We start from the raw sequence: 13,708 nt of genomic DNA on the forward strand, positions 1-13,708 counted from the left end.
CCCCCTGATTCTGAAACTTTAAATTTCAAGGGAACTAAGCTAAGCTTGGTTTCCTAAATTTTATTCTTAGTTTTGTTTATTAGGTTTTGATTTTAAATTTGTTAATCAAGTAAACCCTAAGTAGCATTAACTTTTTCTAAGCACTGCATCCCTCACTCAAGAATTGAGAAACCTGAACTGCAAGGCTAGTCTTGTCTCTCTTACCACCAGGTTATCAAGGAAGGGTGTGAGTATATTAACCAAAGCTTTGTTGCATATAATACTATGTTATCATATGTATCTTTTAAATAGCAGTAATGCAATTGTAACTCTGAGTATTTTACCATTTACTTACTATTATTGATTTTACTAAAAAGTCTTTAAGGCTATATCTGTCACAGTGTGAGCTTCCTGTCATACCCCCGAGGGTCCTTTGTAAATTCTGTGGAGCCTGATTCAGGACAAGAACCTTTATCTTCTGATTAAACAGATTGGTGAGCCTAAAACCCATACTATTAATATTAATAATTAATTATTATTAATAATAAAATTAATAAATTAAATTCCCATATTATCCAAATTAATATTATTAGTACACCCTAAGTCAGGCTACACTGCTTCCCAGGAGAGAGTCCCCTATCCTGTAATTATCGCATACATTCTTTGCTTCTAGGTGTATGACCTGTATTAAAACAATACATTGTGCAGCGTCTCTCACCATGCATTAGAAAGAGCAACAGAATCAATCATTGTGCACCGAGAAGCATAAAATCCTCATTCATTTTAGACTGGCACCTATATTGTGGGGCTTATCTAAGTCTCTGGACCTTTGAGACTTCCCTTATCCTCTAATACCGTGGTTTTCAAACATATTTGATTGCTCCCCCCCTCCCCTTCTTTGTGTCTGTAGTAGTTCATCTTCCCCAGGCACCCAGCCATCAGCTGCCACTCTTGGTCACCCAGCTCTGAAGGCAGAGTGGAGAGCGGCAGCTGCTGGCTGGGCACCTAGTTCTGAAGGCAGCGCTGCCGCCAGCAGCAGCAGCAGTGGAGAAGTAAGAGTGGCATGGTATGGCAATGCCACACTTACTTCTCTGCTGCTGTTGCTGGCGATGCTACCCTCAGAGCTGGGCACCCAGACAGCAGTCACTGCTCTCCAGCCACCCAGCTCTGAATGCGCGCAGTAAGTTGTTCCCCCCCCCTTCCCTAATGCATCTCATGCATTTCCCCCCCCCCCCAGACTACATTCTACCATGTACCCCAGTTTGAGAACCTCTGCTCTATTACCTACACCATGATATTAAAAAGGGAGTGGAGTGTCGGGCAAGCAGTATCCAAGGCTGCTACTGCCTTGTCCCCGTTCCTAAGGGCAGACAATGGACACTTGCCTGTGTAACAGAAGTCAGGATTTTGTCCCAGCTGTAACCTGTGGAAGCGCTTTGTTTCATCAAAGGCAAAGGATTCATGGAGAAATGAGGCTGTTCCGAGTCCAGGCTCCCTCGCTCTTGGTATTTATTAATGCAAGAAATAATCTGTTCAGTGATGTGGTGATTAAGGCCCCCAAGCTGTTAACAAGTATTGGATCCTCACTCTGCCTCCAAGCTGAGTCTGAAGACTTAAGTTAATGACCTGCCAAATTCTGAAAACCCATTGTCGTAATTAGACTACAGTGCGTGCTCCTGAATAAAGTAACAAGCCAGCTATGTGCCGCCTGCCAATAAGTCAGTCACTGAAAATGTACGACAGGCTGGAGGTGAATATGGCGGTGTTTCATAGGAAGCTGATCTTTGCTTTCAATTTTTTCCTCCCGCCCCCATCAGCTGAGTTTGTGATCAGAGCCTGAGCTCCTCGACTTTGCACGAAGAGTGTATAGTGTGGGCAGTGGCAGGGCAAGCTTCCCTGCAGACACAACCCAAGCCTGAGAATAGTTTGGGGGGGGGGGGGAAGGGTGAGGGCAACCAGCTTCAGCAGTGTTCGTGTCAGTACAAGCCAAGCACCAAATCTGGGGGCAGGGGGATGTGATCCCGCCTGCCCCCCATGCATTGCCTCTGCTTCCCTTCATTACTCTATGCCAGGGATACTGTGTATTTAGGCTGGGTTTTTGAAAGGAGCCTAAAGGATTTGGGAACCTCACTGCCTTAGGCTCCCTTGACATATCAGGGCCATAATCCCATGAAGTGAAGTCACCAAATACGGCCCAATTCCAGCAAGTCTCCACAGAGCTATCCCCACCCTACCTATTATTTTTTTTTAATGTAGGCCATAATTACAGGATAGGGGACTCTATCCTTTGTACCTATTATCTGTCGAGATATAACCACAGCACAAGAACTTAAAACACGCCAAAGACAACCCAGAACTTCCCATTCAACATGTTATGGATAACGTACCCAACAATGCCTGAAATCGCATCTACCAGGCCAAAACAAGCACACTATTACTGTCCCAACAAGCCACCCTCCCAGTTTCAACCTGCCACGCAGACTTGGACTGTGTTGAGCTGGGTCTGAACAAACCATGGAAGATGCAGCTACTTGATGCACCAGTTGAAGATCAGACTCCCCTTCGTGCGACTATGGTGAGATCATCCAAACCATCAAACACATCAATGCAGTGCCCCAAATATGGATCCAAAAGTGAATTGGATGATATCCCCAATGTCACAGAGGAAGCCTTGAAATGGCTTGTGGCCCTACAACTGTTTCTAGAGAATGTTGCTCTACAGATGCTGTAGCACATGTGCGAGAGAGAGAGACACCCTACGTATCATCCTGCATTTGCTATTGAGATGTTGACTCCCACCTCTCAGCCCACAATGCCAGCCTCCAGCTCCCACATGTTACACCTTCCTGCTTTCTCCCATGCTGCTCCTCATGAACCCCCTGCAAACCCCTCCTTAAAACTCTTCTTTGCTGTGATACCTACAAAAAGCTTGACTAAGGTTAGGAAGCTGGGGTGGTGAGACCACAGCCTATTGGGCTGACCAGCATTCTTTCCTTGTGCTTCCATGTCTATCCTATTGTCTCCTGTTGTCTTTTGTCTTGTACTTAGATCAGAAGCTGTAGGGGCAAGGGACCATCTTTTTGTTCTGTGTTCGTACCACACGTAGCCCAATGGGGTCCTGGTCCATGACTACAACTGCTAGGTGCTAATATGAATATATAATAATTTCACAGCTTGTTATACATTATGCAACCAAGTTCTGCTGTAGCAGGTAGAGCCAAAGCTGATATAACTGTGAATAGCTGTGCTTGGGATTTCAGAGCATTTTCATCTTAGCAGTGGCTAATTTTATCATGAAAGGCATAATTAACATTCTCCTCCTTAGTAACTTGTTTGCTACTCACCATCCTCATAAGAAAATTGCCCAGGGCCTTTAAGCCAGTGTGTTGTCACTGTAACTAACAAAATGCAATTAGGGCATGAAACACATGGGGCACATTAAGTCTTCCGGTTGACAGATTGACAAGAGAACAAATTTCCCAGTGTCTGGCATTCAGAGTGAGAGACATTGTCTCTCTTTATAGAACCATGACCAGATAAATTCACCTATTTGTAGGACTTGTTTGCGGCTTGTAGAGCTAAAAGAATGTAGCTAAGAAAATATTGAGAGCTATGCTTAATTTATTTTTCTGCATGAATTGTACGCTGAGGCCACATGTAATTCCAGCCATCCAAGACAATCCACCCAAAAGCTTCATGGCTTCCCCAAACTTTTCACTGTCACAAATCCAGAGATTATGATGTGTAAGGAGCTACATGTGTAATATAATCTATGCAGTGGCAATAATATAGATACGTTAGCTCATATAGCCTATCGGTAAATTAATCTGCCTCACAGTGGCACTTCTCAAAGGATTCAGTCAGTAAACTAGCATGAGATAGTGTTGTCAAGTAGATAGGGCATTGGGCTGGGAATCAGGACATCTGGATTCTAGTCCCAGTTCTGCCATTAACCTTCTGTGTAACCTTGGGCGAGTCCCTTTGCCTCCCACCCATTCCATTTTGTCTATTTAGACCACAAGCTCTCTCAGCGATGACTGTCTCGCTATGTATTTGCACAGTGCCTACACAAGGAGCCTAAATCAGGACTCTAGGGGCATAAATACAAATAATAAATAATACTAATTATCTGAACCTCCCGATGTTTGATGTTCCCCAGCCACTATAATTGACTAGATCACCTCTACTATGAACTCTGCGTCATTACATGTCTCTGATTTGGGGTGCTGCATCAGGATTTGATACCCTTTAAATGGCTCTTAGAGAAATAGTTGCTTTGGCTTCAGCCAACCAACCAGTTTGATAATGAGTTTAGCAACCTGAAACCTAGCTGCTCATTCCTCTGGATTTTAGATTGCTAGTGTCTTTTTGAACTCGTGACATTTTACTCACCCTCTGATTAAGCTTCTACAAAAGGGAAGTGAAACAGCCAGCCTCCCTGACATCAAAGGGCAAAACAAAGACGGCTGTAGCACTGTCAAAGCAGTGGGGTCACCCAAACCTTTTGAAATGCTAGAAATAATTAGAAGGAACCTCAGTGGGAGGAAAATATATTCATGCTAGAAAAACTCCTACCAGATCTTTCATCTGCCAGTCTTGCTCAGGCTTTATAATAAACACAGGTATAGAGAGCACTTGGGTGATTTGATGTTAAAGTATTTGTTTTTTGGCATGAGTTTGGGATGATTATATTACGCACTCAAACAAGTGGCTTAAGTGAAAATTAAGGAGGCAGTCTGGAGCTCTGTGTGACCAAGTGGCTAAAAGAGTTAATATGATCCTGGGTGGTATAAAAAGGGGAATCTCGAGTAGGAGCAGAGAGATTATTTTGCCTCTGTATTTGGCACTGCTGGAATACTGTGTCCAGTTCTGGAGTCCGCAATTCAAGAAGGAGATTGATAAAGTGGAGAGGGTTCAGAGAAGACCCATGAGAATGGTTAAAGAAAACACAGAAAACATCCCTTATAGTGATAGACTCAAAGAGCTCAATCTATTTAGCTTAACAAAAAGAAGGTTAAGGAGTGACTTGATTAGTCTATTAGCATCTACATATGGAATAAGTATTTAATAATGGGTTCTTCAATCTAGCAGAGGAAGGTCTAACACGAGCCAATGGCTGGAATTTGAAGCTAGACAAATTCACACTGAAAATAAGGTGTAAATTTTTAATAGTGAGAGTAATTAACCACTGGAACGATTTACCAAGGGTCATGGTGGATTCTTCATCACTGACCACTTTTAAATCAAGATTGGATGATTTTCTAAAATCTCTGCTCTAGGAATTAATTGGAGGAAGTTCTCTGGCCTGTATTATTCACGAGGTCAGACTAGATAAGTGGTTCTCAACCAGGGGCCTGGGGCCTACTAGGGGGCTATGAGTAGGTTTCAGGGGGAACACCAAAATAAACCAGAGAACAGGGCCGGCATTAGACTTGCTGGGGCCCAGGGGAAAAAGCCGAAGCCCGAGCCCCACCAAGGGCTGAAAGCCAAAGCCAGAGCAACTTAGTTCTGTGGTGTGGGGCCCTGGGCAATTGCGCTGCTTGTTACCACCTAACACCAGCCCTGGCTTTTAATCTACTGGATATTCAGAAAAAGAGTTTTTGTGGCACAGGTGGGCCATGGCATTTTTAAGCATGTTATGGGGGGGCCTCAGGGAAGAAAAAAAAAGTTGAGAACCCCTGGACTAGATGATCACAATGGTCCCTTCTGACCTTGAGTCTGACCCTCTTCAAGATTGGTCCCAAGGATGGGGCAGCATAAGGCCAAAGGGCTGATTTGTACTAATTAGGGCTGGGTTGATGGTTTAGAAATAGATTGCTCAAGCCTTATGGAAAATTCCTGCAGAAGTTTATATAGGGAGCCATCTCCTTTCTCTTACCCATGCTGGTGAATTTAAAAGAGAATCCTACCCCTGCTATAACATTTTACAAGATGGTTCAAAACACCCTTAAGAAGGATTTCATTTGCTATTGAATTCTATAGGATTTTCAGAGTCGTTTTTAATATAAACCTATTGGCTCCTCCACAGGATTTTTGTTTTATAAGCAAACCCAGCTCTTTTAGGTGTCCTATGAATCTGAATTTCTGTGAGCTTAGTTTCAGCAGGTCTTAAACCCTGCAGGGCAAGATCATAATGCCACAATAGCATCCTGGAGGAGCGCATGCACTCCAAGGGAGCATATCTGCATTACAAGATAGGAGAGGGTCAGGTATATTGGGGAAATGGCTGCTGTTGCCACATAATCATGGACATAAGCACTGGAAAGGACCTTTTCAGTCAGCTGTTCCATCCATCCCCGCCAACGCAGAACTCTTCTATACAGCACTGTACGGTTTTAGGTTCTTTGCCAAGTTTGCATGGCCGCCTTTGCGAGGCTTTTCCACAGTCTAACATTCCTCATGACAATGAAGTATTTCCTTTTCCTAACTTTGTGCCATTACTCCTAGCTTTCCACCTTTGGCCCACCCTCGCCAATTCTTCTACCGCCTCAGTATTTACCTCAGCGTGAGCCCCTTTCAGTCATTGCTTAGCCAAGCCATCCATACCAAACTCTTTTCATCTCTCCTCCTTCAGTCCAAACCCTTAATCATTTTAGTTACTTGTCCCTGAATTTCCTCCATTTTGTCAGCGTCTTTCTGACATAGCTCCATTTTGCCATTTCATTCTGGAATTGTACTCACTCTGTGAAGCATTTTAAGACACAGTTCACATGAAAGGTGCCATACAAAACAAAGCTGTATTAAACTGCAAGCATAAATAATGCCCTAAGAGCAATGCAGAATCCATCTGCATCCACAGAGACAGAATATCATGTCCTATCATCCCTTCAATGAAATTTCCATCAAGAACTAGCTTTAGAGGACAGAAAGCAGCCAGGCACAGCAATGGCTCTGGTGTAGCATTTTGATCATCGGTAGTACCACATCCAGTTTAATTTACATTTCCATGTATTCCAAGGTGACACGCAATAGGATTTAGTTACCTAGGGACCTTATGCTGAACAGTTCCTTAATCCACAAATGCAATCAATGAGAACCTTCCTCACTCTGAATAGCACGTTACCCATGAGTTATCAGAATCTGGCCACCAATAATCCACGTTGGTTTTATTTATTTTTGTTTTTATATCCATTTAGTTGGTTGTTCTTCCCAAGATGATCATATAAATTAAATTGTAGAAAATTAATCAAAAAATTTCCAACAGAATTTTTCCATTGGAAAATGTTGCTTTGTCTAAATGTTCTTGGGAATGCGTCCATTCCAATTAAAATTTTGTTTAGGGGGAAAAATCTAAATGAAGCATACGGAACATTTTGATCTCAGCTAAATGGAACATTTTGATTTTTCATTTTGAAACATTTGTTTCAAAAGGTATTTTTATAATATAATGTAAAATAATATAACATTCCAAAAAATCTAAATAAAAATGACGTTTTTCAATTAACCTGAAACAGTTTTAAAAAAATCATTTCATGGATTCTTTGAAATTTGAGGTCTCATTCTGAATCACAACAAAAGCACATTTCAAAAGTGAGGAATTTCTCTGCAAAATGGAAATTTACAGTTCCTGCGTAGGACTACTGAATTGCAGATTGGTGCAATTAGCCAAATTTATCTTTGGTGTAGCTCTTAGAGAATTAGAGCATGGATAACTGTGGCCCAATTAGTTCAACAGGGATAAAATACATTACCAGCAACAGCATCTTGTCATGATCAGCAAATGAGACTTTCTTTTGCGGACAAGCTTGGTCAATATTTGTATGGAAGGCCTTCAGAGAAAACCAACCTATTGTTCTGTACTGACCTCATTTCCCTCCCTCCTATTCAACTGCCTAAGAATGGGTCCATGAGAGAGGACATTTAAAAGTTCTTGACCTTAAGTGCCTGTACCTTGTCTGAAAGAGATATTAAGTCTATTGTTGTGTAAAGTAAACATACAATGGATGCAATACCATGGGATTTCTTAGGGTTTACTTACATCCTTTCTAGAATTAAAAACAGAAAATTGGTAACTACTTGTACACTTATATGCTGGGTTATAAATGGAATTGGAGGCTTGTGTTATATCAGAGGCTGTATGGTCCAGTGGTTAAGTCAATAGATGCAGAGTCAAGAGACCTGAGTTTTGTTCATGGCTCCATCATTCTGCCTTCGGGGCAAGTCCCCTCAGTTCTCTGTGCCGGTTTCCTCAACTGGTGATAATGATAACCTCCTTTATGTGTTCTGAGATTCTCAAGTAAAGGAAGAGCTACAATGTATACGGGCTAAAATATTGCCATGATACTGAATCTTGCTTCAGGGGCTCAGCAGACTTAGGAGCAGGAAGACATTTTCATCATGGAAAATAATAGTGGGAATATTTGTATGGGAAGGTAGGAACCCTCCCCCAGCACTGAGTAGGTGGCATGCATTGAAATCAGATGGGTTTATCCCCCTCAACCAAATGTCCGGTGATTGCCAGGAGCCTGCACCCCTTTCCATCTCTCCCCACCTGCTTCTGTGTCTGTATATTTCACATTGTTTTTTCCCTCTGTGGAATGCATCCTTTCTATACTGTGTAGCCTCCCTCTCTGCCTTGCTTTTCACTGTAGGAAAAGGAAAGACTCACGTTTTTTCATACGCCCTGGTGTCATACTCTGGCCAGTCCACCAGACACACCACCCTGTTGGGAAGCTCTGCTGTCATCGAGTAATAACCCTGCGGGAACGCCAGCAATAAAGCCAGGAACCAAATAACGGTGACGACCACCTTGGTGGCTGTGGCTGACAATCTGGGTTGCAATGGATGGATAATAGCCATGTACCTGTAACATAGAGAGAGCGAAGGGCTTTAAAAATGTAGCCGTGCAATATGGGACATAAAAGACATGGATTCTTATTTAATGAGACTAAAATAGTAAAGAATCTTCTCCATGGATTACAGGTAGCAGAATCTGGCAGAACAAGAATAGCTGAGATCCGTTTATTTTGTAATGATCTCTACTCATGGGGTTTGAACCCATGACCTGCAGCATTAAAGCACTATTTGAGCTAAAATACTATCTCTGTTAGCCTCTATATGGACCAAGCAGGGAGGGAGGGAGGATGCAATACACACGTTAGACACCCCCATAATACAACCCCCCCACCAAAAGAGTACTGCTTGTTTGATAGTGATTTGGTGGCATAAAGTTGGTGGTTTCTCAATTAACTGGTGTTTTCTCACGTCTTTTTTTTTTTTTCAAACTCCTCCTTTTAATAGCTTTTTACCATTTTGGGGAGGCTCTTTCCCACGGAAGCGCATAGAGCTTGATTTCCCTTTCTAGTTCTAGCCAGTTTGGGATGAAGAATGATTTGCAGAAGTTCTTTGCATAATTTTGAGTGAGGAATAAATGTGACAACCACTGCAACACAGTCGGAACAGAGGCGACATTCAACAAATAGTGCACCCAGCACTACATCTGGCAGCTGTTTCGTGACTAGTACAAAGTGATTGCTTAATCCAGTTCCTAACATGTCATATAGTTATCTTTCCAACTGGCACTAATGAGTAAACTCAGCAGAGAGACAAAGGGATGAATCTGTAGGTACTTTAAGACCCCCATCAATGTAGTATTGGAGCACCTAATAATTTCTATCCACACTGCAACTCTGTGAGGTAGGGATATGTTGTTATCCCCATTGTACAGATAGTGAACTGAGGCACAGAGATACCATAGTGAGAAGGAGCCAGATTTTAAAAGGTATTTAGGCCCCTAACTCCCATTGAAATCAATGGCAGTGAGGTAATTAAATCCCTTTAACAAGCCTGACCTAGGGCATGATTCAGTTGGGGATTGGTCCTGCTTTGAGCAGGGGGTTGGACTAGATGACCTCCTGAGCTCTCTTCCAACCCTGAGATTCTAGTAGGAAGACTATGGCAAAGCTGGGAATTGAACCAACGTGGTCTGAGTTATAGCCTGTTGCCTTAACCACTGGACCATCCTTCCTTTTCGAATGCCCCCCTGGGAATAGGAATGGGGTAACTGTCTCAGCCCTTCCTGTGGCTGCAATTCATAGGCATGGGTTACAGATATCACTGACAATTTTCAGGTGTCTCCCAGGGTATATAAGTAATAATCACATGGTTTTCCTTGGAGGATTCATGCTGCAAGGAGTTTAGGGGGGAAATAGGCTGAGTGCTGCTGATCTGACTGTTTTAATTGTTCATTTCCCTTACTTCCTTGGTCATTGTGAGTATATCATTACATGCCATTTATGTTATCATATAGTGCTAATTCCTTTTCCTGACTTCAGGTATTCCATTTTTTTTCAAGCCCGAACCTCAGTGCATCTGATACTTTCGCCATACAAAAAGAGGGGTTATTTTGTGCCTAATCCCATAATAATAATTTGTGTCTGCTGAGCTGGTCAAGCATGTGTTCATGTTAAATGTGGTACTAAATTGCCGCCATTCTGTGTCTGAAAACCTCTGTTACTTGAATGTATATTTTGTAATCAACATTAATACCTCTAGGCAGGTTGCAATTTCCCAGAGTTTTGTTCCAGGGACTTGCTGATTATTTATTTTTTCTTTAGAATAAAGCCAAATAGGAGGAAAGGGAGAAAATCTATATATCTCATAGATGTTTTTGGTGGTTTTCTTTAAATAATTACAATAATAAATGATTTCATAAGAGCTCAAAAAGCAGGGATAATATGCGAAAGGGCTTATCACTGATAAAGATAAATAATATTGAAGGAAAAAATAGTGTTGCTGCTAGCTGCCCTGAAGTAGCAGATGCTGATGCCTTGCAGGCTGGCTTCCTGTTAGAGGAGAAATCAGTGATGCAGTGTCTGGGTGTATTGTTAATGCAACTGTTTGTTTATGCAATATACACCAGTCCTTGAACAGAAGTAGTCACAAACAGCATGCAGGCAATCCTTTTTTCAGGAATCTCAGCCAAAACTCTAATGCCCACGTCCTCGGGGCAAGAATTGACTCTAGTTAGCGAGATTAAGGCAGAGAGCAACTTCTCTGTCTGTTTGCCACAGCTCCCTTGAAATGGAACATCACCACAAAACAACAGTGCAACATTTCTTCAAAGGCTGATCAGTGCACATAGGCAAAGGGAAATATTGTGTAAAACTGTGTGTAATGGTGCCATTGGTGATACCTGCCATAACAGGAATTATTGTATATTGTGGATATTACTGTGAAGTCTTATAGAGCAGTCATTCTCAGCCTTTCCAGACTACTGTATCTCTTTCAGGAGTCTGGTTTTTGTCTTGTGAACCCCAAGTTTCACCTCACTTAAAAACTACTTGCTTACAAAACCAGACATAAAAAATACAAGTATCACAGCACACTATTACTGAAAAATTGCTGACTTTCTCATTTTTACCATATAATTACAATATTTATTTTCCAATTGATTTATTTGATACTTACATTTCAGTGTATAGTATATAGAGCAGTATAAACAAGTCATTGTATGAAATTTTAATGTGCACTGACTTTGCCAGTACTTTTTATGTAGCTGCTTGCTGTAAAACTAGACATATCTAAATGAGTTGATATACCCCCTGGAAGACCTCTGTATACCCCCAGGGGTACACATACCCCTGGCTGAGAACCACTTTTATAGAAGGTGAATGTCTAAAATGAGAGTGCTGGGTTGAAGGGGGATCTTTTAGGTCACATGATCTGTTTTCTCAAATGCAATGAAAAAGGCAAAGCTTCAGTTATGTGTTGCAAAACGAGAAAGCTCTGGGAAAGGAAAAAGTCGCCTTAAGGCTGGAATGGGGCTTAGGAGACTCGGATTCAAATCCTGGCTCTGCCGCAGATTCCCCATGTGATCTTGGGTAAATCACTTAACTTCTCTGTGTCTTAGTTTCTCATCCATGAAAAAGAGAAAAAAAATGTCCTGTCTATTTAGATTGTAATCTCTTTGGGGCATAGACTATCTCTTGTAAATGTTAGTCCACTGCCCAGCAGTTATGCCTGGTCTTGGTTAGTGATATTGTAATACAACTAACTAACTGTGATACATAAGGCAGGGTGTTTTTACTGTGACAAAAACAGAGGGTGAAATTCCTTTCTAAAATCTGATTTTGCAACGTAGTTGCTAGCCAGCCATTTTGGAAGAGTTAATTGGGCATGGCAAAAATTCCCTCTTGCCTCAAGTGCTTGGGGAAAATGTCATTTTCTGGTCCAAGGAAAGTGACTCTTGGTTTCAGCATGTATACTGGTGCATATGTCATCTCATACTTGGAGAATGAGAGACACAGGCAGAGGAGTCTCACCATCTGTACATGCAGTAACTCTGTGCTCTGCCAGATTTCTGCTTCCTGCCACTTCACTTGCCTACAAGTAAAAGTAGCTCTCTTATATCACAAGTCAAATGTAAATATTTCTGTAGCTCAGCATGGGCTTTTAACCCCTCCCAGAATAAAACAGGAGATAGGCACAGTCTCTATTTTCTGTATTATGGACCCTGAGTTGCCTTGAATCTCTCTAGCTACTAAACAGCCTCAGGAGAAGCCACTGTCTCCATAGGAATTCATGAGTTATGCTGAAGGAACAGGCTGATCAATGTAAAACAAGAAGTTATTAAACAAAACACGTCTTGTGTTAAATGGAGGAAAGAGAAACTCTCCCTTTCCTCCCAGACCGCAAATGTTTCTCTTGTTTACTGGTCGGAGATTCAACTTCTGCATCCCAAGCTGAGCCAAACTCCCCTCTTCTCCAGTAGCGCTGCCCCAACAGCTGCAATGGAATCGCAGCAGCATAACCAAGAGGAAAACTTGGCCCTTTCTATTCAACGCTTCAATGACGCCTTGGGCAAAGTTACTTTCTATTGTTGTTCTGGCCATTTTAAGGCTATGATGTTTATCTCTTTCCCCCCACCACCCATCCCCCGTTCTCCTTTGTTTTTGGTTTTCCTCCCTATGGGATTGGGATGTAGAATAGCTTAAGTTTCAAGGTTTCCTTTTATTTATTCTGCCCCCGTGTTCATGCCTCACATGCACTCCCAGGCCGTATGTGGCTGCATCTGTATTACTATCTATTATTTGTATCACAGCTCCTAGAAGCCCCGATCATGGACCTGGGCTCCGTTGTGCTAGATGTTGTGTTCGGTGTTGTGTAAACACAGAACAAAGACAGCCCCTGCCCCAAGGAGCTTACAATACTGTCCTTGTCTCTCTGCGGACTGGATGTGTTCGCCTCCAAAGCCCTTGTTCAACATTTAAGTTTCCCAAAGCAGGGAGGAGGAGGTGTCAGAGAGAAACAAGAAGCACTGCCTCCTTGATGGTCCATGAACTCCCCTGTAAAATGGACCTGGCAGCATTTGACAGCAGAGGTAGGCTCAAGCCATAACACTTGGATCCAGACTTTGACCGCCTCCAAATTTGGAGGCGGATTTAGATCTGGAGTTTGGGGTCAGGCCTTTCTGAAGATAGGGGCCATTCTTCACCCTCTGTGTATGAAGGCAAGTTCTGATGCAAATGCCTCCCTTCCCTCCCCCTCACATCCAAAAAATTGGATCTAGGAGTTTGCTTTGAGCTCACCTTGAGTTTGCAGTAATGGCTCAAAACATTAGTGCTTACTATATGGTTGCTACCACTTAAGGTTGCTATTACCGCAGGGGGCTGTCGTGTTTTAATGGACTGAAATGAGCTGTGACCCCACTGCATGGTAGCACATGCCATGTCTGAGATGGCTTAGCACTGGTCTCCTTTGTAAACACATTTAGGGTTTGACGCTGCAA

General features: G+C 42.4%; 2 protein-coding genes across 2 annotated transcripts in view; one reads left to right on the plus strand and one right to left on the minus strand.

Moving 5' to 3' along the window:
- LOC128832223 (tetraspanin-15-like) overlaps positions 1-13,708 on the plus strand; it is a 527,474-nt gene that overhangs the window by 132,545 nt on the left and 381,221 nt on the right. The gene's annotated exons all lie outside the window — the stretch shown is intronic.
- TACR1 (tachykinin receptor 1) overlaps positions 1-13,708 on the minus strand; it is a 99,033-nt gene that overhangs the window by 45,577 nt on the left and 39,748 nt on the right. Inside the window, exon 2 of the mRNA XM_054019373.1 lies at positions 8,588-8,782. Within this exon, the coding sequence (XP_053875348.1) occupies positions 8,588-8,782 (195 nt within the window). The remainder of the gene's footprint in view (positions 1-8,587; positions 8,783-13,708) is intronic.

Source organism: Malaclemys terrapin, chromosome 2 (assembly GCF_027887155.1).
Source record: "Malaclemys terrapin pileata isolate rMalTer1 chromosome 2, rMalTer1.hap1, whole genome shotgun sequence".
Lineage (NCBI taxonomy): Eukaryota > Metazoa > Chordata > Testudines > Emydidae > Malaclemys > Malaclemys terrapin.